Source organism: Poecilia formosa, unplaced genomic scaffold, assembly GCF_000485575.1.
Source record: "Poecilia formosa unplaced genomic scaffold, Poecilia_formosa-5.1.2 Scaffold12, whole genome shotgun sequence".
NCBI classification, from domain to species: Eukaryota; Metazoa; Chordata; class Actinopteri; order Cyprinodontiformes; family Poeciliidae; genus Poecilia; species Poecilia formosa.
This window is the reverse complement of record NW_006799951.1, coordinates 402,443-426,930: the sequence shown is the minus strand read 5'-3', so window position 1 is coordinate 426,930 and position 24,488 is coordinate 402,443. Positions and strand designations below refer to the sequence as shown.

Sequence of the window (24,488 nt, the reverse complement as noted above, 5' to 3'; positions counted from 1 at the left end):
AAGATATAATCCATGTTTCTGTCTCATATTTGTATGGCATTAAAAGGACCTGGAACTTTTGTTTTTCCACTGAAAGCTCTGGTTTGCACAGTAAATGCCATGTGGGTGAAGTTTTATGGATGATACTCTGATGTCCCATTCTCCTGAAGGCAGCACAGAGCTGCACCACCAGAAACTCACAAAAACACTGAGGAGAAGAGTTATGATTAATGTAGTTACAGTTCTATCCATGTTTTAATGTTGCAGAGCTCAGTCGTTTTGCAAATAAATCAAAGTTTAAACTGGCATGTTGAACATCTTTTATCTGATCATTTTGTGGAATATTTAACAACTAGAAAATGGCACAAAATAAGAATATTTTTTCCACTCTGATTGGCTGCTGTTAGGCCTACCAATTTTAACTTGAATGTTCACTCATTGCATTTTTCGTAGACGCCTGTGAAAATAATTTCTATTCCCATGGCTTTTTTGTTCTCTGGGAAATTATTTTTGATGATAAATACAGAAACAAGCATAAAAATCAAAACATCTACAATAGTGATAGTAATATTAATGATAAAATAATGGTCAGTGCAAAGTAGCCTGCAAATTTTTTGGTGGGGGGGCGGTGAGGGACCTGGATAAGGGCTAGGGGGGCGCTGGCCCAAAAAAGGTTGAGAAACACTGATCTAAATAAAAATTATTCTTTAAATCTAACAAAGATGATTTGTTAAAATGAATGAGAATATATGTTTTTTTAAAATATTGTATAAAAATGTTTTTTTTTTTTTTTTACCCATTTGCAGCCACATCAAAAAACTTGTTCAACTCCCTTCTGTCTGCGTTAGAATATTGTTGCATGTATTGCGTATATGCGTGGTTTTAAACTGGTCATGTTCTTGGTATTTTTTTATACCAAGAATGAAAACAAAGTTTGGAAAAACAGCTTTTTCTTTTGCTCCACATTTTTGAAATTCTCAAAGCTTTTAAATTTTAAAGTGGACATATTGTGCTTTTAAATCCTTCCTTTTCACATACAAATCATTCACTTGCGGTTTATATATCAAGAAGAACTGTAATGCTTCTCCTTTACGCAGAGAAGCATAAAGGAGATCTGCAAGTTTTAGAGCAACTCGTTTTGCCTCTTTAAATGTGAATGAGGCATTTCAAGCCCCGCCTGCTTCATGTCGCAGCGTGTTCCACTCCACCCTGTTTGTTCGATAGCAGAGAAACGTTTTATTTATGTTGTTGATTAAAGATGTCAACAACAGAAAACTTGACCGTCCAACGTTACATGTTGGAGTCGGATTCTGACCCAGAGCAGGAGAATGAAGACGACAAACCTGCAGAACCACGCATTCAAATGAATGCATCGCAGTTTTGCTATTACTTCATCCATACAAACTACCTACAATGCAGGAAAACAAATTTAAATAAAAACGACTAAAATGTAACATGAAAGCATAAGATATCTACACAGCACTCCTACATACTCAAAGTACACAAAAAAGATTTATTTGAGGGCTAAAAAAGTGGATTTTGTAGGATATGTCCCCTTTAAGACATGTTGTTTTTGAAGATCTCTGTAAAATGAAAGAAACAAGCAACTGTTTCAATTGGCCTTTTATTAGGAAGTAATTTCATTGCATTTTAGAGTGTTTGGATTCTAATATTTCTATAAACTTATATAATTGCAGTGTTTCTGTGTGTGTGTGTTTTTTTTTTACTTCCTTATTTTATCTTTTATTTTTTTCAATGAAACTGCTTCATTTTACATTTATGCTTTTAATTGGAAGGAATTCTCTCATCATCTGCTTCCTGGCTAAATAAAGGCTTTATTGCGTTTCTATTTTAAAATAAACTCACAGAAGCCCGGCTGTGAGCTGGCCTGCCGTGTCAACGCTGCACTAAAAATGCATGCTTGCTTCCAAAGCCTCCAGAGGGCAGCCTAATGCAGCACAACTGACTCGGATTATCTGCCGCTTTTATATTTTCTCTATGCCATCATATCTACCTGCAGTGTGAAATCAATCTGCAATACAAAAGGGACCTCCTGGCTCTCTCGCTCTCTCTCTCTAGCGAGAGGCAGAAATGTGGCGCGAGAGCCGAAGAGAGAGACAGAGCGACTGGGGTTACAGATAAGATCAATGTAGGAAGTAAGAAAAAGTGATATCTCCACTGTCCTTCACTTCCTGTGTTCAGCACTGCCACTCTACGCCAAGAAGCATCTTCTCAGATCTCCCAGGTGTAATCAGACTGCCTCAGCAAGAAGGCGAGACATTTCTTCCTTAGGCATTCGTGCTAATTTTACTTTTTTTAAAAATACCTTTTTAATCTATCTTTGTGGTCCATTTAAGTTTCATTTTTATCACCTCAGACAAAATGCTATGAAATAAACAAAATTCATTCATTCTTTAACTTTTCACATGTAATATATAGCATATTAACAAAATATTTATACTTTTTTCCCCCCTGAAAGATGAATGGTTTGTCGGACAACCGACTGCTTACTCTCGATATAAAAATAGAAAGAATAAAGCGCAAAGAATTGAAGCAGCCGTGATTCATTCTGTAGGGTGGAGAGAGCCAAGCCTCCTTGTTAGAGTGAAATTATTCCACCCTGCCATTAAACTGAGCTTATCTCCACACTAAATCACCACCTCCACACTGTGCGACTGTCTCTTTAACGAGCAACCCACCATTCAGAAACCAAACTCTCAGAACGAGTGGCAAAATCACTTTAAAATACAGGTGGAGACGACTGAAAAGTGTTAGCCAAATCAGAATAGAAGCAAATTGCAGAATCCGCCTGCAGTCAATCACAGGAATGTTGAGTCTGGACGCTGTGGAATATTCTAACGAGTTTGTTCATGTGACCTTTATCTGACCTCACAGTCCTTTTGTTTGTGACAAGCCCCCCTTGAAAACACCATCAAAGTCTGGGACTACGTCGCCACCTCTTTACAGTTTGTCTCTTTTATTTACTAAAAACAACTTTAAATACCACCAGTATGAAGTCGTCTTTCTGAAATCTTCCTCATTAAAAAGTTTGTTAATGTCGTCGGCAGAAAAGACAAAGCACCTGATGCCAAAAGCGGAGACAATCAGCCAACAAAAACGGGAATGGAAAAGCCAAGGTCTCCGTCTAATTACGCCTCTCTTTCATCTTTTCACTTATTCCGATTTCATTTACACTGAAGTCTTTACAGTTTAATTGCACACTTTATAATGAAGACGCTAACAGCAGCCTGATGAAGATGAGTCAAGGTTAACTGCTCACTGGCTTTCTGTTAAAGCCAATTCCCCCCACAACCACACTCATATGGAGCTTCACTGGAGAAATCGACAAACATAAGAAGAATAAATTACATGAATGAAAAATAAATAAGTAAATAAAATAAATCAATTTTAGGTTATTCTTTTAACCCAAATGGTGGATTTAGACATTGAGCAATTTCCACCAACCATTGAAAAAAAGGATGTGTGGGTTCGTTCTGTTAGAGAAGAGACCACCGTTTTGCATAAAACCTCCTAATTTGATTTAACTTTAAAAAAAAAAATGGTGGACGACATTTCAAAGCAAAATTCATCACTGTGTCTTTTTGAGATGCCAGTCACTCACTTGAAATAAAGCACCTTCTCCTGGTCCAGATAAGGAACAAGAGGACGCTGCAATGCGTTCATATTAAATAAGTATGACGTGTGTATTCTGCTGTGCTCCCCCCTTGTGCCTGTTCTCTGTCTCACTTAGCAGAACAGCAAAGGAGGAGCTTCTGTGTGCATATAAAGCGGATCAGTAGATTCAGTTTGTTCATAAGTGTCATAACTCCGGTAAAGAAAGAGAAACTAGCTCACAGAAGAAATTTCAGCTGTAGAGTTTTAAACAACACATGTTCCTTTCTTTGTTTAGTGTTTATTTGTACAGTACTTAAAGTAGCGTGCTTGGTTTGAGATAACAGCTGGACTTTAAGTCAACATAATTTAAGTTACATTTGAAACATGCAATGAAATTTCCATTGACAGTGTTGTAGGTCACGTTTGTTGTTGATTGCAATGTTAGCCGTTGCTAGAATTATATCGAATTTGTATTTAGTTTAACATAAAACATATACTCGAAAGCTCGTGAAAATCAACAACTCGCTTTTTTGTGCTTTTAAATGAATTCTGCCACAGACAAGATCAATAAGCCGCAACCGGTTATGAATAATACATTTCCTACAATCTGCTTATGTTATTTCTCATAACTGCATCGTGTTTCTGGCTGTATATTTGACCTTACTGTACAATCTTTTTATTATTATTATTGCTCATCTTTATGTGTATCTCTGTGTTTCTGTTTGGCTGTCACTGTGCTGATGATACACCCGAAGGATAGAAAGGACCATTCAAATTTTTATTTTTATTTTTTTTTACACCAAAGTGGGATAAAGTCAAGGTTTTCTCTCATTATCTTCCAAGTCTTTACATGCAGTTTGACCATAAAACTCCAGTTTTCTTTCAACCTGACGTCTGCAGCTGGTAGCAGCCCGGCAGAGCGTGGCTGCAACTTGAAAATGTTTCAACACTCCAGAGCTATGGACAAAAACACAATGCTGCTGCACTGTGAAACACAAAGCTTATTAGAAACATGCTACATTGGTCCCCGAGGGCTTATCCTCCTGAACTGAAGGGATGTTTGTTGCTGCTGCGCATTGAAACGCTCGACAACAACTCTAACATGAGTGTTTCTGTCTTTAGCAGCCTCTACAGGGAAGTTGGGTGGCAGTTACACAACTGTGGTGAATTATAAAATATGTAAATGGTACCATGGCTCCACTGTGGATTGAACAGTGTATCTGCTTGCTTGGCTCACTCATTCTACAACAGAATGTCAAGGTATCTTTGGTAAAAAAATAAAAAAAATTACAGATTATAGGCAACTAAAATATGTGTTAAGATCAAAAAGTTTATTATAAAGTCGAGCACATCTGTCCTTTCAAAAAAAAAAAAAAAGCAAGTTAATGCCCTCTTTAAAAAACAAAAAAAACATGTTTTTAAACTTTAGTAAGAGCCATTAGGGCACTTATCTGAATAAAAACGGATGGATACTAAAAACATATTTGTGAATATTTTGGGCTTTATTCTCCATACTGTTAATCTAATATCAAGTAAACTCCGAACTTAGTAATACAAATATTAGCAGAACAAAATGTTTCACGAGATCTGCCAAAAACTAATCTTTTAAACTCTTATCTACTGTTTTGTGTGGAAAAATGTCTCTGCAGTTCATCTCTTTTTCACCATACACCAACATGCTGTCACCAGCTCCTTTAACAGCAATAACAATACACCAAATTTTCATGGCGCTTTTCAGGACACTGAAAGACGCTTCCTTAACAGAGCGACTCTGTAACAAGCGCTCTGCTCGTCTGTCCAGCAGCGACATCAGGACTTAAGCCGGAGCTCCCAGGAAGCTCCGTTTCTTAGAAGCTGAGGAGTTTTAATTGAGTAATGCCCGGTAATGACACATGGGACATATGGGTCCTTCACACTCAAGCTGTATTTAACGTCGTGTAGCTGACTGATAGATAGCGGGAGCTCTGGCGCGTTCTCACCTCAACTCGACCGCTCCTCCTGGGAGCAGCTGGGAGAGACGCAGAAAGCGAGCCAGGCCCATTAACTAATGACAGAGTGGTAGTACAAGACCTTTTTTTTTTACAAGGGAACCCGAATGCTAATTACTATGAACTGTGAGGGTGCTGAGCATGCACAAACATATGCGGATGTGTTGGGGATTTGCCTTTTCTGTGCAAATATTTTGTCGAAGAAATCACGGCCCTCCGGATGTATTTAAAATGTGCCTGCTCTGACATAAAGCTGCTCGATGGGTAATCTCACTTCCTTAATGAGCATCTATTGTGTTTTAAAAATAAAGATGTTGATCTGCTACATAATCACACACACAAACGCACGCATACATACACCAACACTACGCTGATGCAGAAGCAGCAACAGAAAAGTGTTAATAACTTGCATATTTCCCAGATGTAAACTGCTGTGTAAAACCTGATGAAATTCTACAAAAAAAAAAAAAAAAACTAGTTTTAGAAAATGAAATCCAATTTATGTCAATTTCTCTCAAACATTTATGACCAACTTCAGTGTGTTACATTCTCATCCATGAAACCAAGCAGGAGGTGTTGTCACTTATTCCACAATTAGAAGAGCTTAATCATGAAATATGGTTTAATTTTGAGATAATCAACAACAATAAAACACGGTGCTGCAATCACTGGTTTGCCACCTGATTTCTACAGCAGTGAGTTAGTTCATCAGCATGAACACATTTTATTATCAATCTTATAATAAAGGCTAAAAATAATGCAGACTACTGGTAATGAAGCATGACAAAGTTTCCAATGGTTCAGTTTTGGTCCTTTTAATGAGACGGTGTCATTGTTTTTCTCTGGGGTTTTGGAGCAATGTAGCAATTCCCGTCTCCCACTTGTTGCAGGTGCACTTCTGGTCAGCTGGCATAAACATAAGGCTACTACTTTCTTTGCATATCAGATAAATTTGCCTGTTTGAAAATGTTTCCAGGTTGTTTCGAATTTCCCCATAAACAACAAGAGGAAAACAGAAATACAGGGGGAAAAAAAAAAAAAGGGTGACGTGGCGTTGAAAGTAAAACAGAACAAACCACCACTATTCTTTAGGGCAATGCGGAAACTGGAATTGCTGCCTGAGGTTCAGTTGCCGTCACACTTGAGGAAATGAATTTTGAAAAGCACTAAATTCTGTCATGTGCGAGTGTTTTTGCGCTCCATTTTGAAATTACGAATGTGGGTTGCCCAAGTCCGACTTGGAACTTGACGCGTTTAAGTGTGCAGGACCAGGCATATTGGTTTCGCCGTTCCATCGACTGTCTCATTTTAATATTATTAAATTACTCTTTAGAAATTAAACTTGAATGCTTTACGGGAGAGCCCGTGTTGCCATTTAATTATTAGCAGAATTAATCAGGAAGTAGGCCATGGCATTGGTATGACTTTCAGCTTCCAGCATCAAACAAGCTGGTGTAAGTGAAGCGTTTGCATGGACTAGGCTGACATGAAGGAATGTTGTTAGTGAGATAATTCGATTTTGCAGCATTGGTGAATATATGGAGCTTACATGATGTGTGAAAGGTGTGACTGTTATGTAGCTACATTTATCCAAGCAACAATTGGTGCAAGCTCTACCTGAGATGACAGCCTGACTAATTAGCCAGCTAGTATAGGGATGCTATCTGTTTAAAGAGCAAAATGTCAAAAAAAGGTGTAATAATCTGCACATTTGGAAACTACTATTAGACAGGGTGGGCCACAAGTTTCCATACATAGAAGAATATAAAATGTATATTTCTTTCATATATCAGATACCCAAGAAGATGCGTTTGACAAAAGAGCGAAGAACTGAAATCATACTGACGGCTGGATCGGGGAAGCGGTCGCATGGTTGCACGAAACTTTAACAGAAAACATGGAACGAGCATCACACACACACGACACTGTGGCAAAACTTATTTGCAAGTTTCAGAAAACTAGAAATGTTGCAGATCAACCACGAAGTGGTCCAAGGCGTGCAGCGATTACAGAGTCCCACAAAAATAAAAACGGGCGTCCAATATACAGTAAAATGTTTATTTTTTTCTATGTATGGAAACTTATGGCCCACCCTGTATTTAGCAGGTGCTTGTTCTCCATTTTGCATTGTATGATTATGTATTAAAATTGAAACAAATATCCAAGAAAGCTCTAGCATAGCTGTAGTGATTATGTAATTTCAGTGTCAGTAGTTTTTTTTTTTAAATTACATTATTTATTACTTTTTTGTTTACATTTTTTGTATAAATACCAAACTACTATTTTTGCCTATATATAGCCAATAGGAACATGATAAAATCATGAATATGATAACATACGTTACAGTATGCATCCCTCAAAATACAGCATTCACCAGAATGATACACTTCAAACTAAAAACACTAACTAAATACTTCAACTAAGTTAAATGAATCTAAGATAAAAGAAAAGAGTGTTTGAGTCACAAGTCATAAGACATCAACAGTATGAGTTCAGCTATTCAGAATGTTTTAAAGCTGAATGGGACCCACTGTCTGTAAAGCAGGCACTGGCGAATTTGAAGCACAACTCCGAAGGTTGAATGAAAAAAAAAAATTAACATTATGAATTCAAGTCTACATCAGCTTTGTCATAGGTTCTTTTTTGCAAATACATAAATGAAGGAATTACTAAATGGAAAAATTACATTTTCTGAGCGAGAAACAAAGCAGCACTAGACAAAGAAGCCTTCTGAGACAATGCGTGGGATGATAAAGCAGCGATTCATGATAGATATTAAAAAGCAAAACTCCGTAAAACACCGGCAGGTAGGCCTGTACTGTGTGGGCACAAGATATTATGCAGAGGAAGAATATGGAGGGGGGGGGAGGGGTAAAATAAATCCTTTGAATTATAAATTAAAAAAAATAATAAAGTCATGCTTTTTGCTGAAGTGTAATGGAAGCCATTTATGTAGTCGATGATATCCCCCTTCCTGCCCCCTCTCTGTAAAAGCCAACTTCTTTTAAGAGAGAAGCATATCAAATGGGCTTTAGTCTCAACAGCTCGGAGGCGGAACAACCTAAACATGCCCTGCAGAGAGACAGCTCTGTCAGAAATCATACTTAGCCAAACCTAGTTCACAGTCAGAATATTTCAAATCTAAAGCTCCTGCAACAGACAGGCTATTTTGGGAATTTGTTTTTCCCCAACAGTTTTCTGTCCTGCTTTTTGAGAATCTGAACTGAAAAAAAAAAAAAAGAAAAAAAAAGAGTTGTTTTCAAATCCGACTAATTTTGACAGTATCCCCTCCACAGCCTCTGGTGGTGCACCAGATCTGAGACCAGACAGTGGGCGGGGGGAAGAGGAGCAGGAGATGATGAATGAAAAGACCGAGAACAAGTGGAGATGAAGGGAAGTGGGCAGATTCCCGCCTCCCCGGCGATGCGTGTGTGTGGTTTCACAAAAGCCAAATAAATGATGCTGCAGCCCAGAAGGGAGGGTATAGCTCTACCTGAATCACTCTGACATCTCCTGCAGGTGCTGGTTTCTGTGGGGTTCAAATTACAGATTTTTAAATTGGGTCAATGGTAGAAGAAGAAGAAGAAGAAGAAGAAGCATAGACACCAAACAATAATGCAGTGTGATCTGACCAGAAAGCGAATGCAGGGCTATTTTAGTCACATTTAGCCGCTAAATAACAAAAATATTTGTTTATTTTCTTCTTATGGTATACTGGTTTACTGAGACCTATGCTGAGACTCCATGTGAAGATGTGTACATTTTTTTTAGGAGATTTCGAAAAGTTCTTGCAATGAGTTATCTACCTTCAAGATGTTTGCTGTAAAAGAGAAAAGTACAAGAATCAAAGTTACTTTTTGTTTGTTGCTTTGATTTTTTTTTTCAATTTAAGGCATATCAGAATAAAAAAAAACATCTAGATCAGAAAAAATATGAAGAAAATATCAACTTTTGGTTGGGGTTGGCCAGTTTTTAAGTGACCAAAGCAACCAGCGCTACAAATGCAACTTACCAAAATCGCTACAAACAATCTGAGCTGATTTCACTGGTTCATCTAGGGAAATTGAAGAAAAAAAAAAAACCTCCCAAAACAAAACATCAGAAACAGGCTGCGATAGAAAACTGGCAAAATCATAGAAAACAGAGAATGGTGATGTTGAGAGATGGAAGGAGCTTGCAGAACTGTAGAAGTTCCTACAAGTCAAGGATTTGCAACAAAGTTTTAAACTTTAATTTTCTTAATTTTATTTATGTTCTATGACGTCAAACTCCTAAGTAAGACTGGATAGTGACGTACTTAGGTAAGTACCTCCTACCTAGGTAAGTCACTGCCAACAAAATACCTAACCCCTAAACTTTCCAGGGATTTTATACAATATGTGAATAGCATGGGCTCTATTCAGCATCCCTCCGTCAACACTTTGTGGAATCACCTTTTTCTACCGTGTATTAGGAGCTTTTAGGGCTATTTTTCTATTTTAAGCCTAAAATAAAAGTGAAAATCAATTTTCAAGTCATATTTTAAGTGATCAAGCAGGTTAACGTCCAAGTTTGAGCGGCTCATTCTAACACACTTTAGCTGTTGTAGCTATCGGGGTGTCGTCCGTCCCGCTGGAAGGTAAGCCTTCACCACTGAAAGTCTTTTTCCATCAGGTTTTCTTCAAGGATCGCCCTGACCTTAGCCGAGTCCATCGTCTTATAAAGTCTGACCAGCTTCCCGGTCCCTGCTGAGGGAAAACGCACTCACTCAATCAATGGCACTGCCACCACCATCTTTCAGTGAAGGAATTTAAGGCTCATGACCATGTGGACTGTTCCTCCACGCAGGTTTTTCATGTAAGTGGAAAGGTTCAATTATTGTCTCATCTGAACTGAGCATCACTTTCACCCATGTGGGCTGCAAAAAGCTGGAAACACAGTCTCTCATTATGGCCTTCTTCGTGCCAATTCGTCCACGAAGGCCAGGTTTGAAGAAACCACAACTAATAATGGTTCTGTCAACAGATTTTCCCACCTAAGCTTTGGATCTTACGCTGCCCCTTGGCTGCTTAGAGTTAGCTTCTCTCCCTCTAGGCTGCTCTTATGATTAATGCTCCCCTTGCCCGATATGTCAGTTTAGGTGGAGGCCCATGTGTTGTAGGTTTTGCAGTTACCCCATACTGGTTCCATTTTTAGATAGTGGATAATAGTGCTTCATGAGATTTATAAAGCTTTTATGACTTACGCCAGCTTTAAGCCTCTCCACGATTGTATCCCTGTACCTGATCATTTTCTTTTAATGATTCTGTTTGTTCATTGCTGTTCTCCAAGAAACCGCTGAGGCCTACACAGAGTCGCTGCATTTATATCTGAAGGCAGTTTGTTATGTTGGACTTTATTTAGCAGAATCAGAGTAAAAGGGTTTGACTATTTCCACAAGACACTGTATGTCTTAAGCCCATGTATTATGACTTTAACCTTACAGGCATGACAGACATAATGGGATGTGAAATTCAGGTGACCGGAGTTGCAGTGTCAGAGGTTTGATGACCGTCCTGCTCAGCCTTTTACATCTGTACGTGACACGTCACAATCCCAGCCATCATCACAGCAGCCCCAACGCTCACGTCGATGAGAAAACAGAAAACATCCAACTCAAAAAAATAGTTAAAAAATCCAGCTAATGAGCAGCTGGGAGGACACAAGCATGTGTGCTAATATAGAAACAAATAAATAAATAAGTAAGCAAACCTAAGTGTGCATTAATGAGTAAACAAACAAATTCAACGTCTGGGCTTTGTGGAGATGAGCTTATGCGGAAAGGCGCCTCTCGCTGACTGCGAGGAACATCAGAGAACAGCGGGCTGTGAATGAACTGCTCTTATCAGCCACGTGCAGTTCCCCACCACTGGAGGGGAACTAGTAAATATCACATGCTTAATTATAACCAGACAGCTACTTGTCTCAGTTTTCACAATGACGCTTTCATCTCGCTCTGCTGCTGCTTCAATGAAAGTGTGAGAGTGAAAAAGAGAGAAAGAGAGACAGAGAGATAGAGAGAGAGAGAGAGAAAGGTTCTGAGATTTCTTTTCATTCTTTAAAAATGTCAGTTGAAAATTAGGAAGTTTTCAACATTTCTTAAAAGAGATCTGCTGACTATATGAATCAATCCTGCTGCGTAGCCAGGAGCCGTCTGCGAGCTCCTCCCTCGCCGTTATCAATGCGAGCCATCAGCTAGCACTACTACACATTCCTTCCCCAACTGTCAGGCTCATGTAGCACAACTTAATATGGCCACTTGCTGTTAGTGGGAAGAAGGAGGCGGCTGCCAGGCACGACAATGATTCACAGAAGAAAAAAAAAAAAAAAAGGCAGAAACAAGCTGCAAAAACAAACGTAGGCGCACTCACACACTCCAACGCCAAATGTCACCAATGAGTCACTAAACAGTCTGATGGGAAGTGCTCAGCGAGCTGTCAGAGGAGGTCACTACAGTGCGTGGAGTCAGTGATACGAACAAAGCGTTGAAGGGAAGGGAAAGAGGAAGGTTGAAGAGTTTGTAGTGTGTGGCTGTCGGCTTCAGGATGCAAATGGTTTCAGTGGCTTTTCACCCTGTGCAGGCTAACAGGAAGTTAGCTGGCTCGGCTCGCTGGAAGCGCCGACGCGTTATTGCGTTTGCTTCACGGGTCAGATGAAAGAGTGAGGTGTTGGACGCGGGAGACGTTTGACTAATTAAGTTGTTAGTTTTAAGGTTAAGCACTGATTGAGAAGCTCGCAGAGAGCCATGTTGGTTTTTATAGCCCAAATGCCCTTTTACGCATTCAAACCGTTTTCCTCCATGAGACACACGCAATAAGGATTCCATCAGAACTGGAAAGTTCAAATGGAAAGCATGGCTCATTTTAAGGCTCTGTTATTAGTAATGAGCGCGGACGAGCTCTGGCTTCAAGCAGAGTGGTGCTTTTCAAAAAAGAATCCACAGTGGGAAGTGGGTCATCTTCTCCGGACAGAAATAAAACGAAGCGCAAAGCCTGGACTCTTAACGCCAACATGCTCATTAAGGTTTCATAAATTGGAAGTAGTTATTGAGGTAGGGGCTTGATCATTTACACCAATAAATCAGTCTCACAATCAGCCTCATTATCTATGAATGATAGATAATGAGGCTTCAGACATGAATTCATCCTTCATGTCTGAAGGATGAATTCTTTCATTGCAAATGAAGGAATGCCATCACGCATTTAAAGAAGCAAGAAAAATTCAAAGAAAATACACTTCAGCTGAGAAAAAACTGTAAGCGTAAACAAGATTCTTAATTATTTAATCGAGTAAAAAGAAAGATCAAAGCAAATTTATAAAAGCAAATATGCCAACACTCTACAACCTAATATTTCAAATATAAGGTAAATTTTTCTAAAAACAAACTTTAATGTTTAAAAATTTTTCGACGCCAATTGAAGTCTAAAGTTTCATCTCAGGAAATAAAAAAAAAAGGATCTGAAGGCAAATTTTGAGATCTAACAAACATAAAAATAAATTAGAGGTTTAAAAAGCATCTTTGATCCATCAGTTTCAACATCAGATCGGCCATGACTGAACGGCAAAAGGACGTGCCAGTGTGAGTCTGACTCGCATTTCTGCCATCTCGGTCTCTCACAGGTCAGTCAGAGACGATAAGTGGTACTTTGTTTCCTGGCTCAGTTGATTGGACGTTGGATTGGTTTCTCTCTTTGGGTTTGAAATTTGATGACATGAAGGAAAATATGGTACAACTCAAAAATCTAAGGAATGGTGTGACATGTATGCTGTCAAAACTACAAACGTATAAAAACAGAAACGTTTATTCCAGCAAAATCACAACAAACTGATCAGGGTTTGTAGGCATGGAAAAAAAAAATCTGGTTCTAGTTGTCGGTGTTTCTCATGACTGAGTTAGAACAGTGCTCCGCTCAGCAGACAGAGTTTTGAGGAAGGAGTCATCACAGGGCTCTAATTAACCAATTGGAAATAGACTTGGGATAATGCAAAGAGATTCATTGTGTTAGATGTGAAAAAGACGTTTTTATTTGTGGCGAAAATAAAAACTCCTGACTGAAGCTGTGTTGAGATTCAAGGGATGCTGGAATAAAGAGATAAGTTCATATTTGGATATTAACAAATTAAAACATGTTTTAAGGTTAACTTATTACTTACAATTTACTAATTTTGGCCCAATAACTGATTATTGTATGGATTAAAGCCTTCTGAACTTTTCAATTAGCTTTTCATAACAATTAATTTGAGAAATTGCAATAGGTATTGACAGCTGGGCTACATGGCATCAGGAAAACCAACAACATGTGAATGTCACTGCAAGTTCCAATGACAACAAAGGCAAGAGATAAACACATTTTTACTGAAAGCATACACAACCTGTGTGGAATAATATATTTTTTAAGATAAATCTAAACGTCCGGCAAGATCATTTGAAAGTAAACGGTTGTTGCTCAGGCATGTGTTAAGACCGATTTATAAATCTGCTAAGCTTTCATCTGCCTAGTTACCAGTGCCAGAAATTAAGCAGCATTCTGAACCATGAGTGCATGCTTGCACAAAGACAAAAAACCCACACAGAATAACCAGAGGGCAGAACAGCATGTAGGTCAACCTGTGGTCAGCTGATCTGGACTGATCCTGTCTCTGTGTGAGTGAGTGGCCGGTGCTTTTGAACCAAAGTAACACCAACATACGCCTCTCTCTCTCTCTCTCTCTCTCTCTCTCTCTCTCTCTCTCGGAGGATTTTCAAGTCTAAAACGAGCGCTTCTGCTTTTTGACCGGTCAAGAGAAAACCAAACTGGTTCTGCTTCATTTACGACTCGTTTTCAACGCAAACAAAACCTAGCCTTAAACCAGCCGTCCGTCCCACGCTCACCTTTGATCCTGCCTCGTCTGTGAGGACACGCGCAAAGAAAACAATGCACTCTCACACTTACCGAAAGCTGAGCAATGCTGCACATCTCATCTGATTTCCTCCATAGTGCAGAGGAAAAGACTCAATTGTCACAGATGCTGGCGATCCCGCAGAGGCCAGTGGCAACTCTCGAAGCTTTCGCTGCTTTCAAGCCTCCTGCCAGCACCTTCTCACTCTCCCCCCTCGCACATATCCTTTACTCTGTTCTCTCTCTTTCTTTCTTTATTTCTTACTCCCCCACCTCTCCTCCTACTCCTCCTCCTTCTTCTATCTTTCTTTTTTTCCTCCACCCTTGCTCTCTGATCCGTCTCTTCCCCTTGTCCGGCGTCTGCACAATATACATCAATTATTCAGAAGCAGTCTCCCAGTTTCTTCAACTTATCCAATCAGAGTGAGGCTCAGCGCTAATGGGCTCCTGCTGTACCTGCTACCGGCTCCAACACACTCTCGAGACATTGGGTTCTGGGGGGGGGGGGGGGGGGGGGGGGGGGGGGGGGGGGGGGGGGGGGGGAAGAGTGGGAAGGACGGAGGGAGGGAAGGAATAGTGAACAAAAAAACAAGACAGAGGGAGCAGTGGAGACAGTCGAGGAGGAGCAGAGGATGAGAGGAAGTGATAAAGACAGCAAGCCAACGCAGACAAACAGGAGAAGAGATTGAGGAGCCAAGATGTTCGAGTGCTTCTCACCTTTGTCGTAATGGATGTGTTCAGTCTAGCTCTCCATTTCCTTGTTTTTTTTGTTTTTTTTTTAAAGATTGCGCAGGGAAGCACGCATGCATAACACAACCTCTGCAACTGCCATTTGTCAAAGAAGGGCAAAGAACATCAGAATGAAAAAAAAAAAAAAAAAACCTTGCAAGCTCAGTTTGCAAACTTGCATAAAAGGGCGGGGCTTAGTTTGTGATGCGGGCTGGCTGGGAGGCAAAGTGCAAGAGAGGAAGTGGAAGAGGAAGAAAAATCAATCTATTTAGAGGCAGACAAGTAGTAATTTATTTGTCTTATCAGAAAGAAAGAGGGGAGGTGGGGGGTTGGCGGGGGGGCTGCCTGGAGGACAATATAATCTGATCATGTCCCCCTTTGTCTTCATCAGTGGATCTAACAAGCACATCAGAAGTGAGCAGAATGTCTGAGAGAAAACGAGGAGAAGCAGGTCAATGAATTGGAGTTCAACCCGACAAGAAGAAACAGCCGAGCTGTCACCTAAATGCAGAGAAGCAGGCGGAGAAAGAGAGAGAGAAAGAGAGAAGGAGAGGAGAAGGAGAGAGGGTTGGGGGAAATGAAGTGGCCTCGTGACAGCAGAGGGAAGTTTTCGTTTGTGCGGCTTTTTGTGCAGAACACTCTGTCATCAATGGCTTTCACAAATACTCCACGCTGCTCTGAAAAACACCCACAAACATAGAAATATAACTTTACAGGGTGTGTCAAAAGCCGCCCCCACCCTCTAACCCCGCCGCCCCCACCCGTGGGGGTGGAGGGGCAGAGCTGGGGGCGGGGGAGTTGAGTCCTGAGGTGTGGGTGCCGGATCAGTCAAGCAAGAACAAAAAGAGGATTTAAATGATTTGCTCATCCGGTTTTGTACGAGAACAAAGTCCTCTGTGTTTGGATTACGAAGTGCAGGAGGAGCAGCTTGGGATTCAAGCGGAGAAACGAATTTGCCTGCAATTGTGCAAACCGAACCAATTAGGCAGAAAGTGACGGGAGGACCTGATCAGCTCGAAAGCGTCGTCCTCCTCCCAACCACGCGGGCTTCACTTCTGTAAACTCCAGAGGAAAAGTTCTGAAGGTGGATTTGGGATTGCGAAGGGGTTTCATCATCTGAAGCGCAACCGCTAGAGAGAGTCAGAGGAGAGGCCCGCATGCTAAAAATAACTCCCGTTTCTTCTTAATAATTCAGCGCACTGCTCTTACTCAGCAGTAATTAAATATAAAAGTCTGTAGGGTTGATTGGGTCAGTGATAAAGGATCTATATCCTTAATCATTCAGGGAGAAGATTATCAAAATGGATATACTCCCTCCAGAAAAGTTTTCTTCATCCTTTTTGACTTTTCTTCAATATATTTTTGGGATGCGTTATGATGGACCAACACCAATGACACAACTTTATTTTCATAAGAAAAAAATAATCAGCTCCATCTACCCTCATACACCTAAACACAATCCGGTGCAACCAATTGGCTTTAGAAGTCATCCAATTAGTATATAAACTCCATCTGTGTGTAATTCAATGGCAGTATAAATAAAGCTGTTCTGTGAAGGCCTCCGTTTCTTAGGAAACACCAGTGAAGAAACAACATCACAAGCGTTAAGGAACACCAGACAGGTCTGGGAGAAAGTTGTGGAGGAAGCCGGATTGTGCAACAAGAAATATTTCCTCAAGATCTGAATGGAACACAGAACTCTGCTGGATCCATGAATTGAAAATCGAAAAAAAGTACGGTTCAAATGCAAACCTACCGACACATGGCCGTCTACCCGGACAGGTAGCACTGGTCAGAGAAACGGCCAAAAGGTTTGTGTTCACCCTGGAGGAGCTGCAGAGAGCCACAGCTCAGGTGGGAGCAACTTTGGACAAGACATCTTTTAGTCGTGCATTCGACAAATGCGTTCTCCACAGCAGAAGAGCAAGAAGAAACCAATCGCTGAAAGCAGTTTGCCACAATCTGGCTCTGCATCGCTGTGAGGGAAACGCACCAAAATAGCTGCAGCTGCAATAGTAGCAAAAGTTTGTCCTAGAGGGGTTGCAAGCAACATTTTGTAGACCTTTACTTTTAAAAACTTAAGAAAAAAACTCACCAAACATCTCCTATCAACTTTACAACTATGCCCTAATGCGTTTAATGTTTTTGTTTAAAAAAATAATCATGACGATTATGGCTATTTCTCATGAAAACTGACACTTTGGAATGGTAATCAAACCAGTTTTTGACTATTTTTATCCGCTTTTTGTTTCACAAGTACATCTCAATACATTTGCACCACACTACGTAACTTGTGTGGTAAAGACGTTTTATTTTAAGAGCAGTATTTGGCTATATATAGTGGTAATAAACTTTTAAATCTCTTTATTTTAATCACTTTTATTAATAGTTTTAGTCATATTGCCCATTCCTGGAAGCATTGTGACAAATGTAAAAAAAAATAAAAAGAAAGTTTTACTGTGGCATCTGTAAGTATTACATCGCTGTCACCTAAAAGCAGAAGAAGTGAGGACACTCTTCTGAAAGAGTTTAATGGAAGTGCCTGCGTTGACTTGTCTGCTTTAAGGGTTGTGTGTCGGTCAGGGGACACAAGGTCAGCTGCAGCCACACCCGGGAAGTTTCCTGTCACTGCTGACAGAACGGCTGTCCTCCTGATGTACCTGCAGCAGGTCTCACTCTGTCCACTGACTGAGCTCTGACAGCTCCTGTCTGCAAAGGTAAACTTTAAGTGATGCACATGTGAGCGAGCGTGTGGGAGGGACGCAAGCAGTCTGAAGAAGAAGAAAAAAAAAGAAGAAGCATTGTTCTTAGTGTTGTTTCCCACCAAACTTTCATTCTTCATCAGCTAAAGCCAACACATGACTAATACTGAAACAAATGTTTTAGTGCTGTGTAAATTTCTCAGCCAAAAATACTTAGGATAGTCAACTGGGTCAGCAATTTAAAATAAATAAATATTTCTTTAAGCAACGCAGAGAACCAACGAGCAGCTACTATATCTGATTGAACCATTAAAAAAAAAAAGGAAAAAGAGAATAAATATCACTCCAAAGACGAATTATCTGCAACCTGGAGAGTGTCTATTCAAGCTCAAGATACAACTCATTTGAAAATGCAACAGTTTTGACATTTAATCCGACTTTATCTTCATAAAGAGAACGGCTACGAGCTTGATGACAGATTGGCATATTCACCGAGGATGGAAACAGCAAAACCCTGGAGGGATTACGGCGGTAATCTGATTTGCTGTCTGCTGAACTTCACAGTATCCCAACAGCTCAGTCTGTTGGGTTACATTGTATTTGTAGGGCAGCTGCACACCTCGTTTATGACAAACCTCTAATGAGCTGCGAGTCTGCTGGTATACAGACTACAGATTATCGAGTGCGAAACGCTTACAAGGATTCGTGAAGGACGTTTAAAGAGACAGCTTCTGTAGAGCACAGAATGACGACGCAAACCCAAACCTCAGTAACCACCGATCAGAGACCGAAAGCTTCCATCCACGGGCACAAGAATATAAACAGCATAAGAGCCGAGTACCTTTACTCCAAGAATTAACTGTGCCAATGCTACATTGCCTAACAGCAGATAAGTCTCTTCACTGGCTGATTTCAGATTAGAGCAGCACAATAATCCCCCAGGCTTCACTGCAGGGTCACAATCTCCAGACAGCTGATCAGCAGCAGCCTGCTGTTGCTGAAAATCTCTCCACTTGGTTGGACAGGTCGCACAGGGAAGAAGAACCAGGCCTTTTATAGTTCCCTGAAATCTACAAATGGCAAAAAGCTGACACACAAAACAGATGTCATTTGTACTGGATGCTAACCTTCTCTTGTGGCCCAGACTGACAGCAGACGTTTCAAGCCAATAATGATCAGTTTTTGTTATTCTGAAGCTGATTTTTCTAGTAAAGGAAATGCAAACACCTCCTCAACCACCTGATACGTTGGCCTATTTTTTCTTGCCCTGCATCTGTTTCGGTTTCACTTATCTTCAAAGTTTAGTCCAAATCAACAGAAAAAGACCCAAATCTCAGGGCTAATCTTGGTCTGCAGAAGTATTAAAGCTCCTCCAGTGTATACTGTAGACTGCTGTAGTATCTATTTCAATTTACATTTAAATTTGGTTTCAGTTGTAATTTTTTATGTTTACTTGCACGGCTTTTCTTTCTTCTCTGATTGCATTGTTGAGTGTCGTATTTTAGTTTGTTGCTGAATCAAAACAATTTCTCTGGCAGGATCAATAGAAGGCCTGGCTTTTATTAAACATGTCTGTCTTGAAAAAAACAGCTTAGCGCATTTCAGGTTTGATTGATGTTTCGAAAGTAAATATTTCCTTGTCGAATAATTTCCTCGAGGAGACTGAAGACAGCACCCCAGACTCATCGGCCCTGTTCTGGGCTCTCAGGTGTCGGATCCGCAGGCCTCTGTCGCCATGCCGACTGTCAGAAGATTACGCTGAGGCAGCGCAATTGGCCATACTTCCCATGAATGCACAAACTGATAGTGTGTCTTGCGAGAGGAGGAATACTTCCTCAACTTTTTCACAGCACAACCGCAAACGTTAGTTTTTTTCTAGTTGAGGTTTACTGACACAAAGCAGCGCATAACTGTGAAGGAGAAAGAAGAGTTTTTTTGGGGGGGATTTAATAACTGAAACTGGTATTCAGTCCTATATTTGAACACTATACAGATCTATTTTCTTGCAATTATAGCTGACAACCTTTTAAGACAAAGACATCAAACTCTCCTCATTCTATTTGAAAAACAATAAGAATCAGGTAAGATCACTTGTAAAGTCTTGCACTGAGGACTGTTGTCTGACTGAAAGGTCAGTTTGAGGTCGTTTGCAGCCTCCAGTGGGTTTAATTCCAGGATTCAACCAGATGTAGGTCCATTCATCTTCCCACTAACTCTCATTTATTAATTACTTAGTCTGTATTTAAGGGTAACAGAGTAAAGCAGGCGGGATACAAGATTTTCCAGATTTTTTTAGTAATAAAATTTTTTAATTTAATTTAATTCTTATAAATTTATTTATTTCGCACATGGTAGAAGCATAAATTGATGGATTAGGGGTGGGCATTTATCACATTGCATATTATTTATATTTATCACAAAAAAAAAAATCAGAAAAACACAAAACTGACAGTGGTTGTAAATGTTATTTTTGCTTTTTTTCTCCGCTGTCGGTCCCTTGAGAGCATCAATAAATATAACTAAACTCTAAAATATGAATAAATGCAGTTACTGTGTGCAGTTAAGTGATACAAATCACACTTTTAATTAAGTGGCATCCTGGAGAAGCCTATTTTAAATGAGAATGTTTTTCAAGAACAACATCTCTATTTGTGAATGTTGTCACTGACGTAGTTACCTAAAACATCGATATAACAGGAGGAAAACAAAATATCGCGCTAAAATTTTAAGCACATTTTGCCCACCACTAGGATGAATCCTTCTCCTTCCAAGTCACAAGTAGGAGCAAATTTGTATCTGTGCTTCATGTAGGATGGAAAAAAACGTGAGCGTTCATGTCTTGTGAACAGAACAGTGAGCGTAAACCTAATCTGCTTCGTTTACTTTCGCCTCCATCCCGTCTGGTTTCCCAGACAAACGTCCGTGTACGGATGATCCCTCTTTGCTCACAGTCCGCCTGCCGTCCTCATGTGATGAACGCCTGGATCATATCTCCTGCTCTGACCCTGCATAATTACACTAAATCTCCCATTTGTCCAGCATGTATAAACAGCTTTTCCTGAAACTCCACATTGCCTCCTAATAGATCCCAGAATCATCAGCAGCCCTGAAGATGATTCCGACTGTCAGCCGGGCCCAGCCAGCCAGTCCGGGCCGTGCCTGGACGGCAATCACATTATCCCGACACAAGAACACAGACAGACAGAGAAATACAGCGATCAATATTGTGCGCTGACGTCTGTCGGAGCACTTAGGGTTCCTCCCAACAAGATGCTGTCTGCCACAACTGAAAGAAGATATTCAGCTTTAGTAAATGTACTTATCGCGGACAATGCGAGTGAAAAACGCCGAGGCTGATACGTTTCTGCCTTTTGAGCGGCAGGCTGCAACAACAATGGGGCTTGCGTGGAGAATAATGGGATAAGATTACAGAGCGCCCCACTCTCAGTCACCGCAGTTCCTGTTTTGCGCGTGTGAGATAATTGGCTTGTCAAAAAATCACAAAGAAATCAAAGCGTTTAATCAAAATATTTAACTCTCCTGCTTATCTAACCAGCTGAGCAAAGGTTTATCTGCGTTTCGTGTGGCTGCCGGCGGCCTCGTGAAGGGTCCGGCACGTACGAGCGACACATCTCCAGCTATCCATCTCCTTATTTCCCTCCCCTCACTCCTCCGCTCTGCCTCGGCATGCTTCGCTCTGACAAATGCGCAAGATCCAGCTGCTGCTGGAGAAGCACAGGAGGCTGGGAGGGGAGGTATGGATTGGAGGAAATTGGATTTGATAGATAAATGTCTGAGGATAGCATTACTGCTCTCCCTTCCCCGTTACATGAGTGCGCACGCATGCAGCTCACACGCCACACGCAAGCGCACTCGCACAGGTAGGGCCACACAGCCTGCTGGTGTTGAGTAGACTGTTTTTCTGAGGGGTTCCACTCAGACAACTCATCTCAATAGCACATTAATGTTTAATAGGATCTAAAAATATCGTGACATTATCATACTCTGGGCTTTTTGTGTGCCGTCTGTTTAGTTGCTGTTGGTGGAAAGAAATCAAACACTTCCAAATCTCAGATTTACAGGGGACTTTAACATGTGCGTTTATTTTGCTTTTGAGCACTTAATGGTTATAGGCCCACTGCATAATCTGGTAAATTAACAGCGAGTTAAAAGCTGCGATTTAATGAGATAATTTTATTTTTCAAAGTCAGCAGTACTAAAATGGCGTGATGGATGAACATGCATCAGCTTGCATTTTTTTTTTGCTTTTTTTTTTTTTTTTGTTTGGCTGGAGGGTCTTTACCTGCAGACTTAGGAGTGAATTTGTCCCGGTTGGCGGCGCACACAGCAAGCAACCTGTAGCCCAGGTCCAAGTCGAACCCCTGCTGAGCGGCAACCCGGCTCACCACCTGCAGAAGGAGTCAGAAATCAGGAAGTGTCTCTTTAGGCTGTGTTAAAAACCCGGCAATCCATCTTTTTTAACCTCAGTGATTTCTTTACTGTACATAAACCTTCAGCTCTGATCAACGCATTTTAGTTGGTTTTCAGGTTTAGATTCCCTCCCTCACATTGACAAATACTGAAAATATTGTAAACTCGATCAGATGAACAGAAAGGAAAAATGATGCATCATTTTGAAATCTTTTCTACAAAAACAATAAAAAATGTGGTATGCATTTGTAGTTATCTCTGTATAATCCCCAGTCACTTAATCAACTCTGTTTTCTTGTTGCTAAGATAAAACATCCCCAGAGCATGATGCTGCCGCCACTGTGTTTCACTGTGGGCATGGTGTGTTCAAGGTAATATGAGCTTTTAGTTTTCCTTTACAAATAACTTACTGCATATAAAAAAAAATGTAAGGGTTATGAATATTTTTGCAAAGCCCTGTGTTGAAATAACTTCAGGGAGAGGCCAATTATTTTAGAGACAATAAGTAAAACCTCTAGACTTTAACATGATATTACAGGAAATCCTGAGGGACGTGAAATAGGATTACATAGACATATGCAGAGGGGAACTACTTCAACACACTGGCTTTCATCTAATGAGCCTTTTACAACCCCAGTCGATATTTGTCACAAACAACAAAGCAAATACATCAACAAAAAGTGCATAAAACCTGTGTCAGTAACTAGATTTATTAGGCAGGAATTAACCATCATAAATAACTTTATACTTCCAGAGAGTGTAATACATTTATCTGGACATGTTTAGGCATCATCAGCACGTCAACATAATCCATCTGGCCAAAACTATTATGCAACCTCTGCTGAAAAGCGGTCAAAATAGTTGCTCTCAATCGTTTGATTTCCCTCGTAAGTGGGTTGGCCCCTCGGTTTACACGAGGCAGGCGGCCAGCTACGAAGGCCAGCCTAGATTCGACATGGATTTAACAGTGTTTCACCTCATAAGCCATTTTTTATTTTTTTTTTTCAGCCTAATCTCCCTCGGAGGATGTGCATGCCGGCCCATAGTTCTGTCAATATGAAAACAGCGTTGGAATAAGTGCTGAGAGGTTAGTGGGTTGCTCAGATTTGTGTCTATCTCTCTTTCCTGGAGAAAAAAACATCAAAAAAATAAAACGAAAACAGCTTTGTGGTTTAATCCTGCTTGTTGCTGGAAATGGACATCCTATTTTTGCCTCAGGTCAGCTTCTGATTGACAATAACCTCTGATAGGTCCAGAGGAGACAGTTCTGTAAACTGCCAGTTCATTTCATTTCATACAGTTGCCTGGTACAAAGATCATTCACCCTGTGCACAATTCTCAAGATAATTCAGAGTCCTGGGACCTAGAATCTCCAATCATTCCAGGCAAATATATGTTTTCTTCTTTCACGCTGTTAGAACAACCAGTTAGCATGTAGACAGTTGGAGATAGCATGTAGATAAAGACTTAGTGATCCCCAGGATGCCACTATTTGCAGCAATTCTCAGTCAGCCTCTGGGATATTTACTCAACCTTCTCAAAATAAGCTTGAGAGCTTGTCCAATCTTTTTCACTTCAGTTCCAGTTGTTTTAGAGCTTTTAATAAACCCTGACGGCGTATTTAAGCACGTTTAAGCATCCATTCATCTTTGCAGCATCATCAGGGAGCAGGTATCTATCTCTAGTGGTTAGAGGTCAAGAGGTTGGACACGTCTTGGACAGACTGTCAGCACACCAAAGGGACACGCAGACACATGGAACAATTAGCCATGCACACAATCAGACCTAAGGGCAATCTAGAGAAACCAATTAACCTAAAACATCCCCGTTTTCAGAATGTAGAGGGGAAGCCGGAGAGGCTGGGGAGAAACCGCACATGCACGATGACAACATGCTAACTCCAGCCAGAGAGACTCCAGGCCATCCAGGACCTTTTAGCTGCAAGGCAAAGGCTTAGGTATGTGATAATTTTCATGTAGTCATTTCTTCATCTATGAATTTGATTGCATGTGCTCTACTTTAAAGGTGCAGTATGTTACTTTTATGTACTTTTTTTATATATACATTTGTTGAAAGTGTCACTATATTTACTCGTTTGTTTTTTTGATCTGCAAAAAAAATGAGCACCTCTGCCTCCAGTGCTAACT

The 24,488-nt window shown here is 40.4% G+C and overlaps 1 protein-coding gene across 7 annotated transcripts in view; it reads right to left on the bottom strand.

Annotated features, from left to right (window-relative positions):
- zmiz1a (zinc finger, MIZ-type containing 1a) overlaps positions 1 to 24,488 on the bottom strand; it is a 123,629-nt gene that overhangs the window by 9,484 nt on the left and 89,657 nt on the right. For 4 of the 7 annotated variants that reach the window (XM_016667753.1, XM_016667742.1, XM_016667748.1 and 1 more), the window contains 2 exons: positions 22,214 to 22,319; positions 9,076 to 9,111 (listed from right to left, as the gene is read on the bottom strand). In XM_016667753.1, coding sequence (XP_016523239.1) covers positions 9,076 to 9,111; positions 22,214 to 22,319 — 142 coding nt within the window. Of the gene's footprint in view, positions 1 to 9,075; positions 9,112 to 14,533; positions 14,953 to 15,196; positions 15,490 to 22,213; positions 22,320 to 24,488 lie in introns of those variants that run through there. The other 3 variants (XM_016667751.1, XM_007545250.2, XM_007545249.2) reach the window with 3 other exon arrangements.